Below are 12,109 nucleotides of genomic sequence, written 5' to 3' on the forward strand. Positions count from 1 at the left end.
ATAGCTAAAGACGCAGGCATCTTCTCAGTTAAAGCTAGCTAGCTCGCAGTTGGTGCAGTAAGCAGTGTAGGACACTCATAGATGAACAAACTTGTCATCTCAACATTTATGCTCTGTCACGAGCGAGAGAGCCAGTTCTGCCTCAATGATGCCTATTCATTTGGGTTGTAACTATGGCAACAGCACTCTGATTTTGAACGCGTCCGTCGGACTAGAAAATGTGTTTTATTTTGTTGTGTCTCTTGGTCTTTGTGGATTATAAAAAAAACTACCTTTCTAATCTTATACTTAATAATTAGCTCTGATTTTTCATACTCACGCTGAGACAGTGGCTGTAGAACATAATGTTTAGGCTAGATCATTTTATTTCTTACTTTTTACCTTGTCTGCAGAAATTAGGTGTTTGGTTTGTGTGTGTGTGCGTGCGTGCGTGCGTGTGTGTGTGTGTGTGCATGCGTGTGTGTGTGTGTGTGTGTGTGTGTGCGTGTGTGTGTGCGTGTGTGTGTGCATGCGTGTGTGTGTGTGTGCGTGTGTGTGTGCATGCGTGTGTGTGTGTGTGCGTGTGTGTGTGCGTGTGTGTGTGTGTGTGTGTGTGTGTGTGTGTGTGTGCGTGCGTGTGTGTGTGTGTGTGCGTGTGTGTGTGCGTGCGTGTGTGTGTGTGTGCGTGCGTGTGTGCGTGCGTGTGTGTGTGTGTGCGCGTGTGTGTGTGTGTGTGTGTGTGTGTGTGTGTGTGTGTGTGTGTGTGTGTGTGTGTGTGTGTGTGTGTGCAGTTCCTGTGGGAGAGGGAGTGGGGTTTCCTGCACACCACCTCCCTGTTTGGAATGTTCTCGCTTTTGCTGAATCTCAGTGTAATTTGGCAATTTGCTGAATTTAGATTAAACACACACACATACACACACACACATACATATGCAACACATACACACAATACATACACACAAAACGTGTTCACATATATAGAGAATACGTAAATAAACATAAAAGCACATGAAAGAACATATAGTATATGACCGTATATATATCTACATGAACATAAATCTGTCCTTTCAGGAATTCCAATTCCCTCTAAAACTATCCTTCTATTTCACCCTGATGTCAACTAGGAGACACACACTTACCTACATGTGTGCGGAGACGAGATGGTTAGGGTTTGGGTTGGAGGGGGAGGGGGCTTCTCACAACTTCACTGCTTTCTGTATCACTCATGCTTTCTCAGACCAACTTTCGTACCCTGTTTCCTGTCTCCAGATCCTCATTCTCACCTCTATCATGTCTTTGACTTCAACCGTCTTCCAACAATCACTGACTGTTACACTCAGGCTAGGAAGTACTGTGGTGGGAAGATACGGTCTACCCTAATCACATTTACAGGTGCCCCCCAAAGTTAATCAATACATGCAAAATTCAAAAACACAGAGGAATGAAAACACAACTCTTCAAAACTCCAATTAACAAAATGTGTGACCAAATACTCACATATAAAGCATGGCTGACATTGAACATTGGAAACACTGTTTATCTGTGAGGATCCAGATATCAGTGATATGTGATATAAATACACTTACTTCTTGTGTCAGGCGGTGTTTATCTGTACTTCTGTTAAACTGGACTAGTGGTCCTTATCTTCTCATAATTTTTCACTCTTGTTTTTTAATCTCTCTCCCTCTCTCCCTCTCTCATACACACACACAATCTCTGCTGTTTAGAAGACTGTCAGAGGATGAATCTGAGTTATATGGTTTTTGTCGTGTGAGTAAAACTTGCCCCTTTCCTGCCATTCTGTGATTGGTCATGAGTGATGACTGTTGTGGGTTGTGCGTGCATGTATGTATGTGTGTGTTTGTGCGTGTGAGAGTGTGTGTGTGAGTGGGCGAATACAGTTCATAACCAGTACAGCTGTATTAGTGTGTATGCTGTTGTCTCATATCTCCACCGTGGACCAAATGTTAGCTGCTCACACTCACTTTCCTAGATATTCCCTGTGTGTGTGTGTGTGTGTGTGTGTGTGTGTGTGTGTGTGTGTGTGTGTGTGTGTGTGTGTGTGTGTGTGCCTGCCTTCTGGGCCTTCGTGCTAATCACATGTGCAAAGCAGCATGAATTTATATGTGTCCACAGTTCTGTCACACTGAGTTCACACCACACTGATTACGGAGTGTGACATTGACAGTTTTCTGCCTCTTGTTATTTGACTTTGCATACTTCATTCATAATATTTTTTTCACATCAAGAGATTATTTGTTCATTTTAATGCATTTCAGTTTTGGAAAATAAATCTGGACACACAGCATGAAAACTGATTTTCAGGAGTGCAAACAGAATTCCTTTTACACATGCCATATGGCCAGGATGAAGAAATATCAGGTGACTTGCACGCCACCTACAGGCGACAACCTTTAATTAGGAATAGTCATATATGTCTTTGCCTGGTAAACATTTGCTACCTAAATTGCGTGTTGAGATGAGATGAAACCGAAACTTTCACTATTAACACTGTACTAAACAACGAGTGGCCAAACTACATCCTCTAATGGAACAAACAAGTCTGTATGCGTATGTACCGAGTGGTTAACGCTTCACAGTTCCTTCAACATGTCTCTTTATGTGCCCAGGACATGATGGAGACCCCCATAACAGCTTGTACTATGCTGTAGGACGCAGTGCACGCTGTATTTAAGCAACTGAGGGGTAGATTACAGCACTTTGGGGTTAATTGACAGGTAGGGTTACAACTGTAATTAAGCACAATAATAATAATAATTATTATAATAACAACAGCGATTAATAATAATAACAACAATCAACAGCAACTATATTATCATTGTTAACAATAATATTATTATTATTGTTATTATTATGATGATCATTGCCTGCAGTAGATGGCGACACAGGCGTTAGATGGTCTGTGTGGTTGAGGTCGTGAAGAAGGGCGGTGTTTACTAGTCAGGGCTGGTTCGCTTTTACGGAACCATATCGGTGCTGCCCAGAGCGCTTGTGCTCAGGAGCCTGTATAGAGTTTTATATATACACATACATATTAAAAAGCTATTATCTCGTATCATTTGAACATTAATGGGACCGAAAAGGACGTACATCCGCGTAGCTTATGCCACATTTGGCATGTTGGTGGGGTTTTCGGCTTTCCTAGTTTGGACCGTGGTTTACAAACAGCCCTGGACGGCGGCGATGGGCGGGTTATCAGGTAAGGGGCTGGAGACCCAGTTAAACGGGGCAAACTGTCTGATTAGAGCATGTCTGATAACATTATACAGTAGCTCCTCCGCTAACATACAAACGAACGAGTTCCGGCTCACCGGGCCTTTTTTATTGTGTTCATACAGTTCGTGTAGCAAATGCGAGCAGACAGCAGAATACTACATTTGGACCGATATAATAGAGTAATAACGTGAATCTAACATTAACGTTAGGGGTGTTTAATCAGACGTCACCAGCCATACGTGAAACCTCCATACTCTGCAGTGAAAGTGAAAGTGTATGGTGTGTACAGTTTGGGTTTGTGATTACCTGTACAGGAGTGCTGGCCCTGTGGGCCCTGGTCACCCACACCATGTACCTGCAGGACTACTGGCGCACCTGGTTGAAGGGTCTCAAGTTCTTCATGGCCGTCAGTTCGTTCTTCTCCACGCTGGCCGTGGCCGGCTTCATCACCTTCTTGACTCTCGCCATCACGCAAAAGCAAGGTGAGTTCAGATGACACCCCCCCCCCCCCCCCCACCAAGGAGGTTTTATGGTATTTATTGGATATTGTGTGTAAATTACTACATGGGTTTATGATTAATGTGATGTTATGTGTTGAAAGGACTCTCTGTAAGAACTGCGTAACAACCAGTGATGTAAATGTAGGTAGAACATCTCACTTCTTCTTTCACTCAGCATTATCAGACCCCAGGAGTTTCTACCTGTCCTGCGTCTGGAGCTTCCTGACTCTGAAGTGGGCCTTCATCCTCGGGCTGTACTCATACCGGTACCGGCAAGAGTTTGCAGACATCAGCATTCTCAGTGACTTCTGATTGGCTGCTTATCTGGAACCCAGTGAATATATAATAGCCAGTTGGTGGCTCTTACCTGCCAGTCAGGAGGTGGGCGGAGACTAAATCATGCGTGCCAAACAGGACTCGGCTGGCAGACATCTTGTCTCTCACCGTTCTTCCTGTCACTACAAAAACACCTTTGACTGTCTGTCCAACCCGCCCCGATACACAGGGAATCAGTCCTAGGAAATTGTAAACCTCTCATTCCTGTTACGTTTGTTTTTAAAACGCAATGCATTTCAATGAAGAATATTGTGTAAAGTGTTGTAAGAGCCTTCACGTGAATTTTGCCAAGCATTATTCTCTTAGGGCCTCCATCTATGAAAGATGGAATCGCTTGGCGTAAGCAAGGAGAATGATCGAAAGATTTGCACTTAGCTAGCTATTTGTAATAGCTTACACAGTGTTATGAGGTAATGAACAAATTCTTTAGTTGTGGACTTTCCTGTTTGCTTTCATGTTTTGTTTTGTTTTCGCGAACACTATTTTCAATGGTTTGCCATTGTTTCCATGGTTTTACACATTGACTTTGCATTGGCAGTTAGTGCAGTTTAAGCAATATATTTTTAACACAATTGTATATTTTTATCATTAGTGGGAGCAAAACGTCAGCAGAAGTCAGTGCTCGCCAAATCCTGTCTCATGTTTAAATGTTACGTATGTGTTATGTCATGCTAGGTCACACACCAGTACTTTACAATATGCCTCTTTGTCTTCTAACATTTGAAATATACATTTTCTTTTCCTGAAATCCAGTTTCATTTGAACACGCGGACACAATTGTATATGGCAGAGTGATATAAGGATGCCTGCCCTCAGAAATATGGGCCCTCTGAAAGATGCATCTGAATCTATCAAGCATCTCAAAGGAAGTGTCGTCCACCAATGTTCAGCGAGTGAAACCTCTTTTGAGAATGAGTGTGAGGTGTTTTACAGCAGTGTGGAGCAGACAGAAACGATGATGACACTAAAGTTGTGCTGATTCAGCACATTCAAAGAGACGGTATAACAGAAGAGCTATATAATAGCATATAGCATAGCATAACTTGTATGCACATCAATAATTAGCCACTATAGGATAAAATATATGTTGCCAAAACTGGTCAATAGATCATGACATTTGTCATTTGTATCTATGGAACTGCACTTTTGCACAGTGGGTTACCGCTGTTGGGTTTACGTGTGAATCTGAGTTTAGTCTAGTGACCTTATAGAGTGGGTCATATGTTACAAAGCAAAGCAGTGATTCACAAAATGTAGCCTGTTACTGCTTGACATCATAGTTTGACTTATTGTTTTAAATCAAATTTTATGTAAAGCTCTGGACACAGCAGAGAGGCTGTTTTTTGCAGATGGCACAACTACAAACCTTCCAGGTCACAAAACATTATATTTCTATTCTATTCTGCCTTTTTGTTGGAAGGCTATTTCTGCATGTCTCTGCTTTACTGTGGTGTGTGTAGCCACATGTCTTTTCCTCAGCGCCCCCTGCTGGAGATGAAAGATTTCAGGCAGCCCTTGATTTACTATAAATTCTAGTGGAGATTTGATTCCTGTGCCTGGTTAAGAAAGTCGATGAAATGCAACTCAACAGAGGACAAAATTCATTTGACTCCTGAGAATTTGGGAACAATTTCTTCCTGTGAGATCTGAGATGCTTGATAAATTCAGCGTCTGGTCATGAGTGTATCATATGTTTCAGAATAAGTATTCCGCTTTATATTTTTATTTTTGCTGGGGTGTGGGGGAGTTAATATTATTCTCATTATTTTTGCATAAATACATTTATGTAGGTAAATAAAAACATTTATATAGTCAATTTATCCAATTCTGTATTTGTCATGTGATTTTTTTAATTGTATTGTCTTCCATTAAAATATTTCCATTAAAATATTTAAAATGTCCAGAACTCGGTGTGTGATTTTGTGGAGAATTGTAGTGTCTATGGAGCTGGATTAATGACCCAGTGCCAAAGTCACTAGACCGTGTCTTCTCATCTTCATAAGCACTCCTGTGTTATCGTCTTCCCTTTGGTCAGGTCTTTGGTCAGGTCTTTGGCCAGGTCTTTGGCCAGGTCTTTGGTCAGGTATTTGGGCAGGTCTTTGGCCAGGTTTTTGGTCAGGTCTTTGGCCAGGTATTTGGTCAGGTCTTTGGTCAGGTCTTTGGCCAGGCCTTTGGTCAGGCCTTTGGTCAGGTCTTTGGTCAGGTCTTTGGCCAGGTCTTTGGTCAGGTCTTTGGTCAGGTCTTTGGTCAGGTCTTTGGCCAGGCCTTTGGTCAGGCCTTTGGTCAGGTCTTTGGTCAGGTCTTTGGTCAGGTCTTTGCCAGTTTTAGGTCACTGATCACCAGTAGTAGGTGTTATCACCAAGTGATTCAACACTATGCCACTGTGTATATCTGCAAAGGGGAGGGTAAAAAGATAGAAATATTTATTTTTCTCAAGAACAGGTGATTTTAAGGGCGATTCTTAATACTTAAGTCCTACGCAAGACGAGGCTATGTTGGGTGACGTTGCAAACAAGGATATTGTACAAAATCTCTCTCAAGCCCCTCCCAAGGTATGACTGAAGCAAAATACGAAGAGGACTGGCGAAGTAGTGATGTACAAAAATACACCCGGCGTCTGCTCCTCATAACGTCCACACAGACCAGCAGAATCGGTCAGCGTTACTCACACAGGTAAGGGCTACCTTTAATAATTTAACCATGTCCAAACAGGTAAGGGCTACCTTTAATCATCTGGTGTCCAAGTGTTCCATGATCAGAAATATTGTACAGTTAATATTCACAGTGCGATCAGAGCAAGAATCAGATGTGAAAGAAATCACAGTGATGACTTTTTTTGCATCTTTTTATTTACATTTTGCGTGTTGTGATTTTTGTTTTAAGAGCTTGTTATGCATTTGTTTGCTCCTTTGGTTGTATGAAATTAATTCACATTTATTGTATTTGTATGTGGACCAGCTGATGAAAATCAACACTGGTTTTCTTACACTTCCACACATGCGTTCTGTAAAGTGCAGTAATTATGAGCTCAGCCTTTATTTCTAACAAATTCACCTGTATATATCAAACAGGACGTTTCACACCATGCTGTGTAGGTACTGCTCAAACACTCTCAAGGTCAGATAAGCGCTCTGCACTGCTGTACAAAAGGTTTAATCAGCATGAAAGTAAAACAGCTCCTACACGGACATTCGGACACTGATACCGGTCCCTCAACATCTTCAGTATGGCTGCTGTATACGACAATGAACCAGCCATTACTTAGCAAGTAGGGTCAGAGTAAAGGACACCTTGTTATAACTGTTATATCTTCAATCCAGTAAAGGATTCTGGACTTCTAGGTTTCGGTCAGCAGGATGCATCAGGGTCGTCCTCACTATGTAGTAGAGCGGCCAGCCTACTCTCAGAAGCAGTTTGATGAGGAGTTTGGAAGAAACAGGAGGAGCCTTCCTCTGGGGGACAAAGTCAAGAAGGTCTTGAGGTACGTGGCCCCACCGTCGAGGCTGACATCACAACCCGCTGATGTCACTAGAGGCGGGAAATTTAGCAGCCGTCTGAACTACTTTTTGAGTGGCCGTGTGTTTTGATTGGTTGCAGGTGCTCCGCGGGGCGAATGAGAGGCCTCCTCTTCAGACATCTCCCAGTGCTTGGCTGGCTGCCAAAATACAACGCCAGACAGAACCTCCTGTGTGATGTCATCAGCGGAGTCAGCGCGGGAACCATTCAGGTCCCGCAGGGTGTGTGTGCATCATATGTGCCTTGGTACCGTTTTACCTTATTAAAGGGTTTAATAATGCATTATGGATTAAAACTACTTTATTGGTTATTGATAAGGTCATAGACACCCTAAAACACATTTATTAGCAGTATTACACATAAATAAAAATGGTATTTGGTAACTTCCAGTTCCACATCACAATACCACTTATAAAAACTTTTGCTGATATCATGATTTGTGACTAACAGCACATCCTGTTGGTGGTTCAGTGGTAGTAAGGTATTGACAATTATGATGAAGTCTGGTAGTGTTATGCGCCTGTATTTTAAAGTGATATCCATTCATTTCATAATGTATCCCAGCAGGACTGGAAACCATGTTAAATCATTGTTTACAGTGATTTCACACTGTAAACTAGTGTGTAAACTAGTTTATTCACATTTTACAGTTATTTCACAATGTAAACACTGTGAAAGTGAGCTAAACCTTTTCACCTTCACTTGTTGAACTTAAGACATCTTGTCTCTCTCCCATTGTAATATCCTGCCTCACAGAACTGTAACAACGTGTGAGAATGATTATCTCCCAGAATATCCACGTTGAATTGTGTAATTTGGGTGAATTCGGTTTCTAACAGCTGGACTCTCTCTTGGTCAGGGATGGCCTTCGCACTACTGGCTAACCTCCCACCAGTCAACGGCCTTTATTCCTCTTTCTTTCCTCTCATCCCTTATTTCTTTATGGGCACAGCCCACCAGATGGTGCCAGGTAAGAACTCAAATATTAATCTATTAGATTAGCTTATGACATGAACAAACTGCTGCCTGTTCTGGTCAGACCCGTTGATTCATTTATCTTGTGTAATCATCTAAAATGAACAACATTCTGTTGACCCTCACACTTGCTGTGAGCCAGGGCATCTCTTACATCCATTAACTAGCGCTTGTTTGCATAGCTAGTTCATAACAGTCTCCAAGTACTTCCTGTAATGACTGTAACCGGTGCGTTGAACTTTTTGGCTGACAAACCATCTACCCTTACAGGAATTCAGTTATTCTATTTAGACCGTTTTTATATTGTGAGCAGAACTGAGACTGTTATGTAGGTAATTCAGTAGAGTAGATGCACAAAGACTTTTTTTCTGTTTTAGTTTATGGGACCCATGGTGTAAACTGCTAGGCAGTCAGTGTGCTTTCTGGATGCCAGTAGCATTTATTGTGTGGTTGTATTCTGAATTGACTCTTGACCTCTGCCCCCGCACAGGGACTTTTGCTGTTCTGAGTATCATGGTGGGTATGGTATGTCAGAGGCTGGCCCCTGAATCCCAGTTCAGCCATTTCAACGAGACCCTCAACGCCACCATAGTGGACGAGGAGCAGATGAATCAGGCCAGACTGGCCATATCGGGCACGTTGGCTTGTCTAACGGCTGTCATACAGGTGACTGAGTAGGCCGGTCGCCGTTCAAATGAAAAACCACTCGTGTGCTTTTTTTTGACGGCCTGTGTGAGAGTCTCACGTTGGAGGAGAATGGCGAGCGCTTGCTCAGCGTCGGCAGATTAAGGAACAACAGATTGTATTTGTTGTCGTTTTGTGAACAGATTGGTCTTGGCTTTATGCAGTTCGGGTTTGTAGCCATATACTTCTCAGAATCCTTCATCAGGGGTTTCATGACGGCTGCTGGGCTGCAGATTCTCATATCTGTCCTGAAGTACATATTTGGCATCTCCGTGCCCCCATACAGTGGGCCTCTGGCTGTTGTTTACGTAAGTCTCATTTTCAAATCAGAATACTCATGTAAAATCAACCCATGGAGTGAGTGAACCCTCAGGATTAATGTATTCACCTGACCGAGGCTAGTTTCCCCACTTTAGTGTTTTCTTTTACTCTTTTGCTCATGTTTCAAGCAAACTTGTTCAGTGTGGTTCTGTGTTTCAGACCCTGATAGACATTTGCTGTGGCCTCCCGCACACCAACATAGCCTCACTGGTGTTTGCTGTGGTGAGTGCCGTGGCACTGATCACTGTGAAGGAACTAAATGCCCACTACCGCCATAAGATCCCTTTTCCCATCCCCATGGAGATCATCATTGTGAGTGACCCGCTGGAGATGGTGACTCTATTAGTGACTTACGTGTCAGGACCCTGAACTTTAGATCAATGTTGACACTCCCAGGGCCATATCTTTTTAAAGAGGACTTTTTTGCAGGTGGTGGCGGCCACAGCCATCTCTGGACCACTGGATATGCCTCAGAAGTATCATATGGACATAGTAGGAGAAATCCCACTTGGGTGAGGGCCATTTGGTTCAAGAATGTGTCATAAAAACGTTGTGTTGAGTGGCAGCGTTCAGCCCGTCTCCTTGTTTCAGGTTTCCAGCGCCGATCCTGCCCGCTGTGCCCGAATGGAGCGAGATGCTGAGCACGGCCTTCTCCCTCGCCATTGTGGGCTACGTCATCAACCTCGCCATGGGCAGGACGCTGGCTAGCAAGCACGGATACGACGTGGACCCCAATCAGGTTTGCGCTTTGGGGGTAGACGGAAATATGAAAACCATCAACTACTGCTGCTGCAAAAAAATATTTTTTTGTAAAACATGACAGCAGTTTTGTTTGGTTCTCTGAGAAACAGGAAATGCTGGCTTTGGGGTTCAGTAACTTCCTGGGTGGATTCTTTAAGATCCATGTGATCTGCTGTGCTCTTTCCGTCACCCTGGCTGTGGACAGTGCGGGGGGCTCATCACAGGTGAGGAAAATCTCAGTCCCAGGACAATCCTAGTCCCAGGACAATCTCAGTCCCAGGACAATCCTAGTCCCAGGACAATCCTAGTCCCAGTTGTGCTGTATTGTGAGACAGAACATAAAACATCAAAACGACGTTCTGCGCCAGATGTCGGTGCTTTTGTAATCTCAGCTGACGATGACATTCATTTTCAGTTTTCGAGTTTGTGTGTTATGCTAGTGGTGATGGTCACCATGCTGACTCTGGGAGCCTATCTAAATCCACTCCCAAAGGTAAGAACGATCACTAGCCCATTCATCTGCACCTCACACAGTCATTTGTGTATTGTTGTAAGCAATAAGGGCTGATTGGTGTATTTCACTCTGTAGTCAGTGCTGGGGGCACTGATAGCTGTTAATCTAAAGAACACACTACTGCAGCTCTCAGACCCTTACCACCTGTGGAAGAAGAACAAACTTGACTGCGTGAGTCATTCTCTGTGTATCGCAAACACAGCAGGGTCCCGACACACAACCCTGAGTAACACCCGAGCAAACAGTTCAACGGTTCAGCCATTAATTCACTTCACATTGCTTGTTTGCATTTCCACCGTAGTGTGTGTGGCTCGTGTCCTTCTTTTCCACCCTCTTCCTGAGCCTGCCTTTCGGCGTGGCTGTTGGGGTGGGTTTCTCCATCCTGGTGGTGGTTTTCCAGACTCAATTGTAAGTAACACCATTACCTCTAAATGTTGTAATACACCGTGATCGTCAAAGTGATGGTTAGGTGATGTTGTCTGTGGGCACTAGTCGCAACGGCTCAGAAGTGGCTCAGGTCATGGACACAGATCTGTACAAGAACCCCAAGGTCTATGATAAGGTAATAACAATATGGTGTGACTCAGATATCTGGCTTTATTTCACTAGGCTTTTAGTTCCTTGTGACTTCCTAATGTCATTGATGGTGTTCCACAACCAATGTATCAATATTTTGTGGTTTTATTCAGGTGAAACTTATCGAAGGTGTGAAAGTGATAAGCTACTGTTCACCTCTTTACTTTGCCAATGCAGAGATATTTCGAAGGAAGGTCATCAAAAAAGTAGGTATAAAGTAATCTTTAAAGTAAAATGTAAATGTGCCATATTTGTCAATTGTGATTTTCACCCCAATCGAAATTTGTCCTCTGCATTAACCCATCTGTGCAGTTAGAACACACACACACACACACACACACACACACACACACACACACTAGTGATTATTAGGGGGCTGTGGATCACACGTACCCAGAGCGGTGTGCAGCCCTAGCCCAGCCCCCGGGGAGCAGTTGGGGTTAGGTGTCTTGCTCAAGGGCACCTCAGTCATGGCCTCAGGCCTGGGAATCGAACCCACAACCCTCCGGTCACAAAGACCAGTTCCCTACCACCAGACCATGACTGCCCAAGTAGTTTAAATGTGTGAAATTGACTTCCGTATTCCCCAGAGTTATCATCAGTGTCCATCCCTTTAAAATAACTTATAAACAACAAAATATTTTTTAATTATTGAGCGGGCATTTACCCATAGCAACTCAAAAAAGCATTTGACAAGTTGTTATGTGTGGCAGACTGGACTTGACCCTGG

General features: G+C 43.3%; 2 protein-coding genes across 2 annotated transcripts in view; both read left to right on the top strand.

Moving 5' to 3' along the window:
* The first annotated feature begins 2,920 nt into the window (after positions 1–2,920).
* On the top strand, positions 2,921–5,958 carry slc48a1a (solute carrier family 48 member 1a). The gene is made up of 3 exons (XM_076983803.1): positions 2,921–3,199; positions 3,531–3,698; positions 3,892–5,958. The coding sequence occupies exons 1-3, from the start codon at positions 3,070–3,072 to the stop codon at positions 4,026–4,028; spliced, it is 435 nt and encodes a 144-aa protein (XP_076839918.1). The 5' UTR covers positions 2,921–3,069; the 3' UTR covers positions 4,029–5,958.
* Positions 5,959–7,407: 1,449 nt separating this feature from the next.
* The window catches only part of LOC143484964 (solute carrier family 26 member 9-like), a 9,632-nt gene continuing 4,930 nt past the window's right edge, over positions 7,408–12,109 (top strand). The window contains exons 1-15 of the mRNA XM_076984050.1: positions 7,408–7,533; positions 7,650–7,789; positions 8,428–8,538; positions 9,034–9,209; positions 9,371–9,535; positions 9,708–9,860; positions 9,978–10,060; positions 10,140–10,287; positions 10,400–10,513; positions 10,705–10,782; positions 10,879–10,974; positions 11,105–11,211; positions 11,296–11,365; positions 11,493–11,585; positions 12,093–12,109. The exon at positions 12,093–12,109 is cut by the window's right edge and continues 139 nt beyond it. Of these exons, the coding sequence (XP_076840165.1) occupies positions 7,409–7,533; positions 7,650–7,789; positions 8,428–8,538; positions 9,034–9,209; positions 9,371–9,535; positions 9,708–9,860; positions 9,978–10,060; positions 10,140–10,287; positions 10,400–10,513; positions 10,705–10,782; positions 10,879–10,974; positions 11,105–11,211; positions 11,296–11,365; positions 11,493–11,585; positions 12,093–12,109 (1,676 nt within the window). The 5' untranslated portion in view covers position 7,408. The remainder of the gene's footprint in view (positions 7,534–7,649; positions 7,790–8,427; positions 8,539–9,033; positions 9,210–9,370; positions 9,536–9,707; positions 9,861–9,977; positions 10,061–10,139; positions 10,288–10,399; positions 10,514–10,704; positions 10,783–10,878; positions 10,975–11,104; positions 11,212–11,295; positions 11,366–11,492; positions 11,586–12,092) is intronic.

Source organism: Brachyhypopomus gauderio, chromosome 21 (genome assembly GCF_052324685.1).
Source record: "Brachyhypopomus gauderio isolate BG-103 chromosome 21, BGAUD_0.2, whole genome shotgun sequence".
NCBI lineage: Eukaryota > Metazoa > Chordata > Actinopteri > Gymnotiformes > Hypopomidae > Brachyhypopomus > Brachyhypopomus gauderio.

Coding starts and splice junctions, on each gene's coding strand:
- slc48a1a (XM_076983803.1), top strand. CDS start 3,070: ATGGGACCGAAAAGGACGTACATCCGCGTAGCTTATGCCACATTTGGC. Junction 3,200..3,530: donor GGCGATGGGCGGGTTATCAG/GTAAGGGGCTGG, acceptor TTACCTGTACAG/GAGTGCTGGCCCTGTGGGCC. Junction 3,699..3,891: donor CGCCATCACGCAAAAGCAAG/GTGAGTTCAGAT, acceptor TCTTTCACTCAG/CATTATCAGACCCCAGGAGT.